At 34.2% G+C, this 15,796-nt stretch overlaps 1 protein-coding gene across 1 annotated transcript; it reads right to left on the bottom strand.

Annotated features, from left to right (window-relative positions):
* Nucleotides 1–481: 481 nt before the first annotated feature.
* On the bottom strand, nucleotides 482–9,554 carry LOC131615839 (uncharacterized). The gene is made up of 3 exons (XM_058887002.1): nucleotides 9,341–9,554; nucleotides 7,919–9,224; nucleotides 482–3,476 (listed from the first exon to the last, which is right to left on the bottom strand). The coding sequence occupies exons 1-3, from the start codon at nucleotides 9,370–9,372 to the stop codon at nucleotides 699–701; spliced, it is 4,116 nt and encodes a 1,371-aa protein (XP_058742985.1). The 5' UTR covers nucleotides 9,373–9,554; the 3' UTR covers nucleotides 482–698.
* Nucleotides 9,555–15,796: the final 6,242 nt, after the last annotated feature.

Here is a 15,796-nt window from a genome sequence, read left to right as displayed (position 1 = left end):
TAACGATAACAGTAAACATAGTGTATTTTGTTCTCATAATAAATAAATAAAAATTAGAGCTTGGTAACAATGCAACTATTTTCTAAAAAAGAGCATGCTATAAAAAAAAGAAAATCATCAATACTTTTTGGTAATTCAGGTTAATAATGGGGCATCAGAATGTGAATAAAAACAGTGGCATTTTATGTGGTTGCTTTTGGTGGGGTATCCAGCAGTTTATTAATTACTTTATAAAGCTAGAAATTCAAGATTTATTTGATAGGTTTAACAATATTATTATGAAAGATTTATTATTTCCTTATTTTAAATATTCGCAAAAATTATTGAACAGATGCTGTGTTTTGAATACCTGACTCAAAAATAAGCATCATCTTTGGTGATAAAATTCTGTAAAGAACAAAAAAACTTCAAAACTGAGCTGGATGATCAAAAGATTGGATGGAATTACATCAATTTTCCACCAGTTTCAGCAACCTGGAAATATTGATAAATGGACAATCTTATTATGTTCTCAAATGGATATTGATATATATAATAGTATACAATAAAGGGGGGAAAGAGATAAGATTAAATGATATGACTTTCACCTAACTCAGTATACTTTAGTCTATTAACTCTGGATTTCTAGATCCCTATCACAGTCAGTAGTCACAAATAAGAGTATGGCAAAATGGATCACTCTTTTTCTATCCTGAATTTCAAGAAGATTTTAGGATGTGCTTAGCTCTTTTAGGACCAAGCCGGACAGGGCTAGATCTTGTTGTGCCGCTCGGTTTAAAAGAATCGGCGGCGACTGGATAACTTGTAGGATTTAGATTTTGAGCCACATTCGGGCAACACCTACTTCTAGCAATCTCCACCACTTGTGGATCAAGTACCACGGTTCTTTTGTTATCTTTCACTTCAATATTGGAATACTTGATAGGTTTTTGGGAATCATCAAGATTAGCTGCAGATCTCTTCCTGATATTTGTGCACGGGTGATGATGGTCTTTGACAGCCATATTATCCAACTTTACTCTGTCAACGACCTTGTTTATGTTTCTACAGCCACCATTCATGGTAGAGGATGTAACTGAGACTTGTGGAGGTTGAACAATAGATGCTGGATAAAGAGGAGTCGTCTTCGTGGGAACCCCAGAAGTTAAAGGATTAGAAGGGTAGAGAAATTCTGCTGAATGATTAAAAGATGGTGTAGCAAAATTGTTTCCCCATCGATTTTGTGGAAAACTTTGATTACCAACGCCAGAAAACTGTGGAGAATAGGTACTGGTTAGGATGTCATCTGTTGAGTTTGACAACCAAGGTGGTAAACTTCTATAAGACCCCTGACTCCAATGTGTTTTGGCCTGTTCATTGACAGCAGGCTGCAGGAAAGGAAATCCGAAGGCTGATTTGGTAACATGAGGATTTTTGTTCCTGCCATTAACCTCGCCATTTCTTGAACATGCTGGCTGATTAAAATTGCAAGGAGTGGGTGATACCTGTGGCCGAGAGCTCAGTCCTGATGGTTTAGAACCGGCAATAAACTGTTCTGAAGAGTCACTGGGTGTCCCATTAAATACTGCATATGAGGTAGATTCCTGAGCAATAGGATTGATATAAGAACTGGCATTTCTGCTGACCCCGAAGCTTCCATTTTGAGATACATGATTAATTTGAACATCAATAAACTGTTGAGGAAATCCTGGTGTGCTTTGTAATCCATGAGCACTTTGGGTCTTCTCAGACTGCAATACACTATTGGTTGATATTTGTAAAGAGGAACCAGATGCCCAATCCTGCTTGGAGCATCTTCCTAGAAAAGAATTTTCTAAAGCAGTATAGTCAGCATAATGCCTTCTTCTGGATTCCTCATCAGTCCAAACATCTCCCGTAATTTTTTGCGTCTCTTGGCTGCTTCTAGCAATTGGAACATCTTTACCCATCAACCTAACTGTTGGTTGGCTGGAACTTAGTGAGATATGATCTGAACCTTCTTTCAGAGAAACCTTCCCATTTCTGTCGTGGTTCTGCACTCTTTCACGTTGGTTCTGTTCAACACGCGAGTTATGTTGTTTAAGGAACTCTGAATTTAGTGGCTGCACATGGTGACTGGAAAACATTTCAGAATTAGGTGGATGGATATCTTCTCTATGACTGTGTATCTCGGTCACAGCTGATATAGGAGGATAATGAGGTAATGAACTTAGACCATCGTTTTGTGATGTCTTCTGAACAACATGCCTCTCATTAATGCTTAAATTTTCCTGGCTACTTTGACAGAGAACATTATTACTAGACAGGTCACTTAAAGAACCTCCTAATGGACTAGATGTCTCCAGCTGGTTCGTCACTACATTTCCACTCGAACTGAAGTTGATCAGCTCACCTTGAGAATTGAGTGGTAAACCGAAAAAGTTGGGATCCATACAGCTATTTCTTATGCATCCTTGTCCCCAGCTTGTAAAAGGGTATGACTTCTCAGTCATATCTGCAGGAAACACATTATCTCCATAGTAAGACGATGAAGGCGATGGAGATTCTGGCCTTTCATTAACTTTGTTATATGGAGCTGAATAAGACGATGAAGGCTCCAGGAATGTGTCTGTACTTGCATTTTTGTTCACAACATCAACCTGAAATGTATGATCCTCCGAATAGTCAATGAACTTTCCACCAAAACTGAAACCTCCAGATTCACACACTTGTGTATTTTTATCACACATTTGCCCTTGTTGATCTGCTGGAAGAGGTTTAGAAATACCAGCATTTGGAGAAAAATTAACTGTAGTTGGGTTGCCTCCACCAAAAAGCTGTGAATTATTATTGTCATAAACTGCCATCTTGGTTAGTAATTCAGACTTCTGTTCTAACTGATTGGACTTTTCTTGATTGATACACGGCTTCAAGAAATTTGGTCTCGTGACTTGTTCCAGAGTACTAGAAAACTGTTTGCTTTCAGTTATTGGGCAAACCACTTCTCTTTTGTCTTTGTGGCCATAATTTCTGTTTGCCTCAAAACTTGAACTTTCTTCATCAGTTCCAGAACACAGTTCCTTTACAAATGAAGTAGCCAGTGCATCTGAAGATGTGTTAAACACGCTTTCATCAAATGAAATTCTCTTTTTCGGACCAACTATTGCATCTTTATAAGAGAATTTGACACGTATGTCAGAGGTTTGCACTTGATCATTCACATGGCTTTCTTCAGCACCATCTCGAATTTTACATCCATCTGATATCTTGCTGGAAAGATGTTTCAAGTGGTTCTTAAAAGTGCCCTCAACTGGAGAATTTGGTTTTTGCCGCTTTCCAACCAAGTCACGGTTTATAAATTGTGGCTTATTTTCAACTGATAAGCGATTTAAACCCAACTTCTTTCTATGGACAGAAGGTTCAATGTCTTGCAGAGCAACCATTTCATTACCAATTGTACCTCTTAGTTTTCTGCAACTATTTACTGCAGTTTGCACCTCGCGCGTGTAAGCACTTTCCTGAAATAAACAAAATTAACTAAATTAAGGATGTTCTATTATAACATAATCTCAATAAGTTGAATAAAGCTTCAAGCTATACAAAATACTCGTGTTTAATTTAAATGGAAAGGTATTCCACTGTATTATTTCAAAATTGAAATGACTAATCTGTGTTTCAATGAATTTTCATTGGGTTTTCTCATGTCCCTTACATTTTCACCGTGGGTTTCTTGAAGCTACCAATTGGAGAGTTTATAAAACGTGCAGCAATACCGTGGTTCTTGAACTCACCAAGCACATGCTGAGTAAAGAACTAAATTACGTCCTTCTAGGCAACAAAACTCTCGAACTTGGCCATTTTAGTATTTATATTTAGAAGAGGGGAACATAAAAATCTATATTAAATGCATGGATCATATACTTACATCAACAGAAAAAACACACTTAAGCTAATAAATTATTTCATCAATACGTACCAAAAAGTGCTTTTAGTTCATAAGATTATCTGAACTTAAATATTATTTTATAAAATAATTGTTAAAAATTCTATGCGTGAATGGAAAAAAAGCTTATACAATTGCATCCCTAATTAATACTCAAACTTGTAAATGAACGCTTATGTCACATCATCCCTAATTATAAATATCAAACTACATGGGCATAATTATATATGGTAATGGAATAGCATATAACAACAAACAGATTGCATGAGAGCTTCAATTTAAAATCTTATTTATGGCTCATAATAAAATCAATTACACCTTTTACTTATTAATTGAAACTATTTATCCTTAAAATTGATTTTACTACATAGAGTAAAATAATCCTAAACAATTAGGTACACTTATTATTTTTAAAAGTTCGTTCTTAATTCAAAGCATGATCTTAAAACAAATATGACCAAACCACTGTAGTAAATATACTAAAAAAATTTGTAAGTGATACACTTATACATTATAACATCAAGGAATTTTCTACTTCGGTTCCTGTTAATATAAACAAAACAAAAATGCAAAGATGTAGATATTTTTAAAAGTGTCATGATTAGATGATTAGTTTAGGTTATCACAATTGTACTTTTCAATAACTCTTTGGAAAAAATGAAGATTAAATCTTATAAAATTTTATAGAATTTAAAAAATTATTTGATATTCTATGATATCAATTTATTTCAACATATAATAAATTATTTAAAATATATGTAAATATCAACAACAAAAATATATACAACAACAACCCAGTCTTATTCCACTAAATAAAGTCCTACAAAAATATATAGCAACGAATATTTAAATTGTTTGAAATTTTATATACAAGATAATATTAGATAATAGAATGGCTGGATTGATTTAATTTAATTTCTATAAAGAAATAGTAAAGATGTAAATATACTGAGTTTGACATCTAGGCTATGTTTGGGAGTTTGGAGGGGAAGGGAGGGGAGGGCTTTGAAAAATAGGAAGAATTAGATGAAAAGGATAAAAAGATTTTGGGTAGGAGGGTTTTGGAGGGTTTGAGTTTATTCATAAAACAAAAAAAACCCATAAAATGGGGGAACTCAAAAATTATATTGAAGGAGGGTTTTGGAGGGTTTTGAAGGGCTTACATAAATTTTCCAAATATCTTTTAGGTTGTTATAGTATTCTGAAAATTAAAAATTTACTAATGATAATGACTCTTTTATCATTCTAAACAAAATCATTTTTTCAAAAAATGTCAAATATTTTTCTATATTTTTTTAAAATTTCATTTTTGGAAGCCTTCCCCTCCCCTCCCCTCCAAACTCCCAAACATAGCCTTAGTGTCAAACGGATTTTACTCTATAATATATATTCACAATAATTGCTTTAATAAATCTGCTTTAAATAAATCTGATTGAAAAATTCATAAGTGAATCTTTCAAAAATTACACTTCAGTAAAAATGGAAAATAGTAATTTTTACAAAAATATATATAATTTCACTAAGTTGTATAAATCATTGTGTATTATATCTTATTTATTTTTGTGAATCATTTGAAGAGCTCATTTGTTACATTTTTTTGTGAAAAATCTTTTTTTTTAAATACAAATAATAACCTTAGAAGTTTTCATTCATTTGTTATAAATTCTTTAAAAAACGAGACATCTAAAAATTGCTTTAAATGATAAGTTATTAATTGTACTTTCTCTCAATATAAAATAAAAGTGGTTACTCTAAATAATTAATTTTTATAACTAGTTTTTTTAATAAAAAAAATATTTTCATTTTGATAATCAAACACAAAAAATCAAAATCATTTTTTCATAATCTATGGCGGCCAAAATGAGCAGAAGTGATAATTGTTTTTGAATTAAAAAAATGAAAGAAATACTTCATATTATAAAAGGGATGTTAAACTACCTATAAGAATCTAATTTTTTTATCTATAACATAATTTTGATGTAGCTTTTTTTTCTCCCAAATATACTATTTTTCAGCTTTTATTTTAAACTTTAACTTCTATTTTTTACTAACGATGATATGGCACGTTAGGTATCTTTCATTCTATTATCTTTTACTATTTTATAAATAATATAAAATAAAATTAAAATTCAAAATAAATAATATCGTTTATATTTTCACGCATGTGGACATAGAAATGTGGACAAACGAGTCTGAGTGTCCGTCTGGACGCTAGTATAAACTAAACGTCTATTTTAAATCAAATGAAAAAAAGTATAGGCACATTAAGTAATACTCATGAATATATAAATTTTATTAATGAAAGAGAAAAGAAGAAGAATGCCAAACACATGAATAAGGATAATGCTTGAAACGATTTTTCTTGATTTGTTTTGACACTTCTGTGCATGCAAATTGTAATGCGCACTTCTGAAATTGACAAATACTAATAACCACTTCTTTTGAGAAAGGAAACCTTTATAAAAATTGTATTTCATGTTTCACATAACCCAATTCATAATGCTGTGATTCAGTGAAAATCCAGTTTTAGAGAAGATGATAGTCAAGGGGGAAACTTTTTTTTTTTATTATTGGCATAAATAAACTTTTCTTATTATTGGCATAAATAAATATTATGATTATAGAATCAGAATCCGAGGGCCTTGTCGGAAAATGAAGTATTTACTCGTAGATTAGTATACATATACTAAAATACGTCAAGTATTGAAACAATACACTGCAGACGCAGCAGTTGCTTCAAACATTATAAGGCAAGTCGAGATTTAAATTTACATATATGGGGAATAATTAGCAGCAAGATTACATATATGTAACATCTTTGTGATATTTCATGGCTAGCCGCTTTGAAGGCAGTGTGTATATAATATATATTTAACAACTTCCACTTCCAAATCTCAGTCAGCATCACCATGAACTGAAACTATTTTAAGCCTTCTCTTTCAGTGACTGCTCTCTTAAAAAATTTCAGCTTTTGTATATTAACACTTAATCTTTAATTCTTGACTAATTCATCCCGTAATTCTCCCAACAGACCAAAACTTTCAGTTTATGATCAGATTATATCACACACAGAGGGTCCAATACCATCATCATATACTACTAACTTACCAGTTACCAACTTACCACCCCCTACTACAACTTCACTCATGTGCCACGATGGTTGCAGCATAAACCACGTCATAAGATACTCCCATGCGATAATGATCTATATCAACCCAAGTCAGAGTATTTCTTTTTTATATGCATATACAAACATTCAACAATCCAAATCTCTATATACACTTCTGACAGACACAGAAACAGGCCAATAAATGATCTATCAAATTCTGGACCTATCTACCCAAAATATATGCAGCTAGCTCATGCTCATAGACTACGTTTAGAAAACTAGGCAAATGAGACGAGAAAATGTCAATCTACCATGGCCCATATGATAACTCCCCCAAATAATTATAGTAACGGGGTGATAAAAAAACCCCTAATGATTAGACTCATCTCTTCTTCTTCGCAATCAAAAGTAGTGGCCCCTTGTAGCTAGGTTACTCATACTAATACTAATTATACACACGCACACACACCCTACAGCTAGAACAACATCAATTCCCTCCTTCACTGCCTTGTGAATTTTCTTCCATACAGACGAAGATTCTTGGATTGTAGTTTAACTTTTAACTTCCTTTACCCAAAACTTTTACTTACAGCTTATTTCTCTCATTTTGGTAGTACTACTAAACAAAAACCACTCACTTTCTTCCGCAATATAGATAAGAAGTTGTCTCTCTAATCAGCTTTTGCAGAAGTGATTTTATGCAGAAAAAGCAAACAAAGAATAAGGAAAGCGATTACTTAAGATACAGCATAAGGAACTACATCAACACAAACACTACATGTACAGTGTCCAGTGATATTTTATGTAAAAAAATCATATATTTTATCCTCAGTAACCATGAATTAGCTTCAGATAATGGAAACATAAAAGCATATAACGAAAAGATTAACTTAAATTTAACCACGTACCTTCTTCCCAGTGAGCTCACTACTGTTGAAGATGTTCTTCTTTTTCTTCTTCTTTTTCATGTTCACAACCGTCTTCTTCTCATTGTTCAGCAACACACTATTATCACCTTGCTTTCCCAGCTTCTTCTTTATCGTCATCATCTTCTTGTTAGGCTTCTTCATCTTTTTCTTTTTGCTGTTTTTATTCATACTCTTCTTGGTCTTGTTGAGAGACACGACAGTATCAGCAGCATCAGAAGCACTAAAATCATCACCGGAATAATCGGAGGATTTATCGTCATCTTCATCTTCATCTTCATCTTCCTCAACTCTAATAGAAGGATTCGCCTTACTTTTACTAATTTCAACCGGTGGCGCCGCGTTTAGAATCTCCGCAATTGAACGCTTCTTCGGCGCTTTAGGTTTCGGCTTGAAACCATTGAAACTATTGAAACCAGTTGTTATCGTCTGACGCCGTTCACCCCTAACTGCCTGCGCGAGACAATTATCGATGTGAGCGTTCACAGCCGTCACAGTAGCAGCGTTGAAATTTCGACAAACCGGACAAATCATCTCCAATTTCTCCTCCTCAGCAGAGGATTTCACCGATTCATCACCTCCAGGTTTAGATCTCAACGCCTCAAGCCGTTGAGAGAGCCACCTGAACTTCCTAACAGTAATAGAAACCTCATCGTCTCCAATATCTTCAATATCCTCACGGCACGGTAACAATTTCGTCACACTCTCGTTTTGCAGCGGTTGCTCTTCCTCCTTATGCTGATCCTGATCCTGATTCTTATCCTTATCCTTAGCCTCCACTTTGAAAATCTCAGCTATTGAACGCTTCTTCGGCGACTTCGACTTCGACTTCAACTTCGAGATCGATTTACACGCTTTCGAATTCATCCTCCTCATATGACGACGCTCCACTCTAACAGACTCGGCAAGACAACCGTCGATGTGAGCGTTCACCGCCGTGAGAGTAGCCGCGTTGAATTCGCGGCAAACCGGACAAATCATCTCGAATTTCTCATCATCAGCAGGAGCAGCAACAACAGCGGGAAGCGGAGAAGAAGGAGGAGAAGCAAACTCGTCTGATTTGGACGATTCTTCGCTAGTGTAACCGTTTTTATCGGTTCTAGAAGGTTCTTGAAGTGAAGGTTGATTGTAGTGATTTAGAGATGTGTTGGTTTGATTGGATCTAGGGCAGGGAGAGAGTGGAGGAAGCCATGAGTGAAGTTCGTGGCGCGTGAGTTGACGGTTAGAAGTTGAAGTGAATGGCCAACATTTGAAAACGTCGATGGACCTCATCTTAGAAGTGTACTCTCTGGAAGTAAAATCGAATCAGAATTAGTTTCATAAAGTTAAAGATCGAAGATGAAATGAAATAAATTCATAAATTCATAAATAGGAAAAAATTAAAATGATATAATAATAATATACCTTATTGAGAATCCATCAAACCTAGCTCCCATGATCAGTGGTAGTGATAAGAAAGAGAAGTAGTAGTAGTAATTAAGAAGAAGGATGGGGAAGAGGAGAGAGAAACATGAGATAGAAGGTAACGTTATTGAGCTGGGTGGGTGGTGAGAAGAGAAGAGAAGAAAACTAGAAGAGAGATAGAGAGAGAGAGAGAGAGAGAGAGAGAGAGAGAGAGAGAGAGAGAGAGAGAGAGAGTGTGTTTGTGGGTGTAGCTGTCTGCTTGCTTTTCCCTAATTTATGACTGAAAGCGACATATGAGAGAGAGAAAGAGGGCTGTAGAGTCACGACAGAACACAATAAGAACGGAAAGAACTGGCGAAAGTGAAACAATACTATATATTGTCTTTTGATTATTAAAAGTTTAATAGATTGGTTGTTTTTTCATATGTAGTTTTTTCATATGTAAAATATAATTTGAATTGTTTTTCATATATATAATTAATGATATTTTCATAAAGAGTGTTTCGCCAGAGTTTAAGATAGAGAATCGTTTGAATCAAGTTAAGAATGATGATTAGTAGGATGGAAGTATTAAAAGAGTCAAAGAAACGATATAATCCCTTATGTATGATGATGATCCATTATTCAACCATGGTGAGGTGGAAGACAGAAGGGTGGTGATATCGTATAAAGTTGTTGACATCGGTGAAAAGAATATGGAACATGTTAACTCAAGTGCGTGGATCCAAGTTATTATTGATGAATGTATCATTGATAAGGACATGTTACGAGGTATGGATACAAGTCATTGATGAATGTATCACTGACAAGGACATGTTATAGGAGGTTTAAGAATGGAGGAAAGGAAATTTGGTGAATATGAATGCCCTGAATCCATACTTTGTGAAAAATAGGAGAAAATGATGGCAATTCCATGAAATAAATGGGTCATCGTGAAAAATGTTTGGTTGGAGGATTAGTTACAAGGTTTTGGAAAAGAGACTCCAACAAATGTGGGTTAGGATAGGTGTGTTGGATATAGTGGATCTAGGGTAGGAATATTACTTAGTAACTTTCACTTGTGAGGAAGATCAATACACGACATTGATGGAAAATCCATGGCTCATATATGATTTATATCTCTCTGTCAAAGAATGGAGTCCATATTTTTGTTCGGCAAGTGATGAGATTGAAGAAGTAGCAGAATGGGTTCGAGTGTCAGGTATACCTCTTGAAAATCACGATGATATAGTCCTAACCTGCATTGGAAATTGCATATGTACTACGGTTAAGGTTGTTAGAAATACTCTTACAAGGGAAAGAGAGAAGTATGCAAGGTCATCTCTCCAAATTGATTTAACAAAATCTCTTTTAGCAATGTTCTCGATAAAAGGGAGGCACTATAAAGTGGAGTAAGAAAGTTTGCACCTCCTCTACATGAACAATGGAAGATTTAGGTATTACAAGGATGGATGAGGGATGCATTGAAAAATGAGATGTGAAGGAAGTATTGATGTGAGAGGAAGATAGCATGGGGAAAATGCATGAAAGTGAAAACTATGTTATTGAAGAAGTTGGTCCATGGATGGTGGTACAAAAAACCAGACGATTTCATAAAGGAAAAAAGACGGGGGGATGAACGGAGAAATTTACAACAACGGTGACCTATGATAGAACTCCGGAGGGAATAAATGGCATTAAATACAATGAGAAAAATAAGGGATTCTGTTTTATTGGTCTTAACGAGGAAATTCCAGAAATAGCATTAGAAAATAATGTCACTCCCAATATGAAAGTCAGCCAATCATTACGCCCATAATAGGCAATAAAAATTTGTCTTAAAATTAAAACATCAAATGGAGAGACAGCATGTGAAGGTCAGGAAAATAATGATAAAAATTAATATAAAAGTCTAGTGGGAAGGACATCACACTTGGAACATGTGGAATAAACAAGGAAAAAAAGAAGAGTGGTGTGGAATCGTGTGATTGCAGGTAATTTAATAGGATAAAGCTCATGGATAGCTAGACTTAAAAAGCAACTGCTCAGCCTTGATGATAACATGGTTTTGATGATGACAACACATGAATTATAAACAACATGGGAAGCCAAGTAATTATTAAAGCTAGCTCAAGCGGTCAAAGATGCACAAGGTGGTTGATCAATATATTCTTCCTAATAAAGTTATAGAGCCTAGGATTTATGTTTTCATCTTTTTGATCATGATGGTCATCCAATAGAAGACTCAAGTGAAGTGGTTATATGGCTGGTATATCTAGCAAAAAGACTTTAATCTTCAAAGTATGAAAGAGAGGAAATGTGAAAGCTCGTTTGGTCATGTCCATCTGAGTAATCAGTGTATTGTAAATACTTAAGCACTAAAAAGTATTTTTGAAGCCTCTCTCTTTCAATTAAAATCACCAAAAATATTTTTGGAGCCTAGCCAATGGATTAGAAAATTGTTCAATTGATTAAAAGACTTTTTGTAACTGTCTAATTGATTAGATACTTTCCCTAATCGATTAGACAAGGGATGTTTGAGGTGAGAGTGTCTTAATGAATGGTAATGTCTCTTTATCTAAATCTTATAATTTTGGCAGCAATAATCGATTATTGCAAGTACCTAATTGATTAAGTCAATCAATTGGCACGTGGATTGTTTCCTAACTTACACCATTTCTTGGCCTATAAATAAAGAGATCCTCTATCAGTTCAAATCATCCAAAAAACGTGAAAACCCTCACTTTTCCTTTTTGTCACTCTCTAACACATTTCCACTTTTTTTTACATATTTAAGCCATAGTTATTTTAGAGTGTTTGTGAGTTTAGTGAGGTATTTATTATGGGCGAGTGTTTTATTGTAAATTTTTAGTTAATCTCGTGAGTAAATCGTTATTCCTTAGGAAGTGTTTATTTTGGTTTGGATTTAAACTCGTTTAAAAGTAATTTTAAGAATTAGTATAACTCTTTAATTGGTTCGTGAGTTCTGTCACTGAAGAAAAACTCTCCTTTTGGGTTCGTGAAGTATCTAAGATTAAAACCTAGAGCTCCTGCAATACTCTGATGTTGCACCTTTATGTGTGACATCTTGACTTCATCTTTCTTGATCATTAAGTAAGAGAATAAACAGCTAAATATTTGTGATAAACTTAAATAGAAATTGTTCTTAAATCCTCTCAAGAGCTCCATATATCCCATCCAACATAAGACATCATTTTCTTTATGACAGTACCTTTAGACTTCACATAGATAACTTTTGTTTTAACAAAAGTCATTAGTCCTTTGGTAGAAAGACAAACTATCACGAGCTTTATAGAATTCACCATGAATTATTCAATTCTTCAATGCCCTTCAACTTCTCTTTTGAAAACACCAACACACGAACAGTTGATAGAATGAAACTAAACATATCACCAAAAACACTTTTACTACAGTTGAGTGTCTGGAAATGTTAGTGCCGAAATACCAAACATCTTAGTTGAAGTTTTAAGAGAGGTATGAGAGATAAGGCAAAAACCACCTTCTCTGAGTCATTAACCACTACTTGGTAAACCAATGCTGAACTTAACCTTCGAGGAAACCACACAGAAAAACATGTTAAAATCGTACTAACATAGAAGACACATCTTCAGTTCAAGCATCTCTTTTAGCATGAGTATATAAATGTCTAGCAAAATATTGAGACATTAAGATTGACATTCTTGACCCAACTTTCTTCTTCATGAAAACAACCTTTTGTCACTTTGAGTTTTCCCTTTGCTAATAAACGATGAAAACTTATCCTCCTTAAACTTCAAATCATCTTCCCTTTTGAAGAAACTCCTCCAAAAGATCTGGATAGTCCTAACAGACTTGATCAAGACATCAAGCTTCAGAATTAAGAGTCACCTTGCAAAACATATACTGTAGACACTTCTTCATTCTCTTAAGACATAAGATCCAAAGCTAATCACCTCCTACTTCTTCATACTTGACAACTCCTCTTATTCTATATACACAAACCATAGAATAAAACTTCCATCTTATAGTGAGATAAATATTTATAACATAAATCTACATATGAAGTCCATCTTTCAGTCAAACCAGTATTACTTTGGGAACCATGCTCAACAAACCTTTCCTAATTAAGCCAAGACAAAGAAAACCTACACAGTTGTTCCTGAGATAAGTAGGACATTATGCTACACACCTATCCAAGGTCTCCACACTCATATGAATGTTTTGATATTGATAGATCTTTACACCAGTCCCAGCTTTCTCTTTCACCATCACAGACTTGCTGAAGAGAGTACAGATGTTTTTGACATTTTGTATATACAATTTGTCTAATATCCTCAACACCTGATTGGATCACCTTCCAAGGAACACAATAGCAATAAGAAATCCATCATTAGAGACCAGGACACAAGTTTCTTCTGAGTTGTAAACAACATTCATGCTCTTATTTCCAATAGTTGTAACTTTCATGTCAAATCTCTTGAAAAGAGACTTGAGAATCTTCTTCTAGATAAGTCTTTCTTCTGATCACTTCATACCCAACACACTAAGATGTGCCTTTATGAGTGGACTTGAGAATTTCCTAAGTATCTTTGGCCACAAAACAAGTGATAATGAGTCTGAAAAAGAAACATACCAACCCCATAGACCATGGTATTGATAACTTCGAGGTTACATAGAACCAACCCATACTCTTCCCTTGAATATCTTTAGAAACAGGATTCTCCTATCCTGATTATTCTTTAATATTGTTGTCCAAGAATTTTGTTATTCAAGTCTTCATAAGGAACAATAGTGCTAGAAAAATACTCCCTGAAGCTCACCCAAGGACTAGGGCGTTTGCTCTGATACCAATTAAAACTTCTCTAGTACAGGTAATGCATGTTCATATTGATATCTTAATAACAGAACTAATGAAGAGACAGGTGTTTCGACATCTTTAAGACATTCTGAACAGACTTTTAAAATTGTGTGATTTTGCAGAAAATAAATATGCAAAAACATAAATGACACACATAATTGTTTACCAAATTCGGTGCAACATCACCTACTCTAGGGGCTACCAAGCCAAAAAGGAAGTCTACTATAATATTAGTTTAAAGCCTAAACAAGTCTCATGCTTACAAATTTCCATCCTAATCACAACCATGTGCAACTTCTACCTAAGAACCTCTTATTTATGAGAAATCTCATCCCACTTCCAATCATCGCAATAATGTCTAGCAGTTCCAGTCCCAGTTACTGTATCAACGACCTTTCACCTAACTGAAGATCACACTTCAAATAACAAAGTCACAAACTAGTCTTGCTTCATAGCTTTAACTAAGAACAGAACTTGATCTTGCTTAAAAGCTTTTATCAGGAACAAAACTCAACTTAAGCTTAAAAGCTTAAATATTGACAAAAAAAAGTACTCAACTCATTACCTAACAGTTTCTGAGTGAGATCAACAATGTCTACCACAAGTATCAAAAGATACAAGGGAGACGTACACCTCAAGTTACACGAGAGACTCTCAAAACCCTTTAACCCTAAATCCTAATTTACAAACTATGAAAAATGAAAGATCAAAAGATACAAAATACTAGGTCTAGGGGTGTCTATATATAATCTTCAGAATATTTTGGGCTTCAAATTCTTTATCTACAAATACTCGACCCACACGCTTGTAGTTGCACCAATCTTGTAATAAACTTTCCTTAAATATCTTGCAACAAATCTTCAAATCTTCAATATTTAAAACTGCTATTCACTGATGTTCAGGTTCATGATGTTACGACATCTGTTTGAACATATGTTGTTTCAAAGTAGCCCAAACTTTGTTGTATGAAAACCGTTATGCTTGAAGTCCAATTATGTTATATCAGTTAGGATGTTAAGACATTTTGTCTGACATCTTCACCAGAGGAATGTTTTAGAAAAACTAATGCCAACCAACCTCAAAATTTATGGAGCTAACAGTCTGTTTATCCTTACTCGCCATGTTAATTGTGAAGTAGTAGATAAACTAGATTTTCTTTGGATCGTAGAAGAAAAGACAAAGTTTAAAATTGATTTTAAAACTAAAAATTTCATAGTTTTGTCTTTAGATGAAGATCAAATTTTCAATGTCCATACGTGTAATACTGCCCAAAAAATGTGTGATACTCTTGAAATAATATATGGAGTCTCTCCAAGTGTCAAACAAGAGGGAATGAACACTCGAGGCGAAGAAGATGAATGCTTCCTCCATAAATTCTCTTTTACCCTTAAAAGTTTTGGAAATAATGTTAGAACCTTCGTCAATAACATATATAGGAATTAAGAATTGGAATCAGAAATCTCATCCAATACTTAAATCGAGAGATGATAATATTTATAGTTTTTGTAACTACAAGCTTCTCAATCAAAATATTAAAATACTTGGTTTTGATGAAGACAACTTGGATACCAACTTTCATAAAGGATGTGCAAAAAGAATGTCAAGTCTTAGGCAAATTT

This window comes from Vicia villosa, linkage group LG7 (assembly GCF_029867415.1).
Source record: "Vicia villosa cultivar HV-30 ecotype Madison, WI linkage group LG7, Vvil1.0, whole genome shotgun sequence".
Classification (NCBI taxonomy): domain Eukaryota; kingdom Viridiplantae; phylum Streptophyta; class Magnoliopsida; order Fabales; family Fabaceae; genus Vicia; species Vicia villosa.
Note: the sequence above shows the minus strand (reverse complement) of the source record. Positions and strands in the feature narration are given on the sequence as shown.

Coding starts and splice junctions, on each gene's coding strand:
- LOC131615839 (XM_058887002.1), bottom strand. CDS start 9,372: ATGGGAGCTAGGTTTGATGGATTCTCAATAAG. Junction 9,225..9,340: donor TTTGATGGATTCTCAATAAG/GTATATTATTAT, acceptor TTTTACTTCCAG/AGAGTACACTTCTAAGATGA. Junction 3,477..7,918: donor GTGAGCTCACTGGGAAGAAG/GTACGTGGTTAA, acceptor TGTTTATTTCAG/GAAAGTGCTTACACGCGCGA.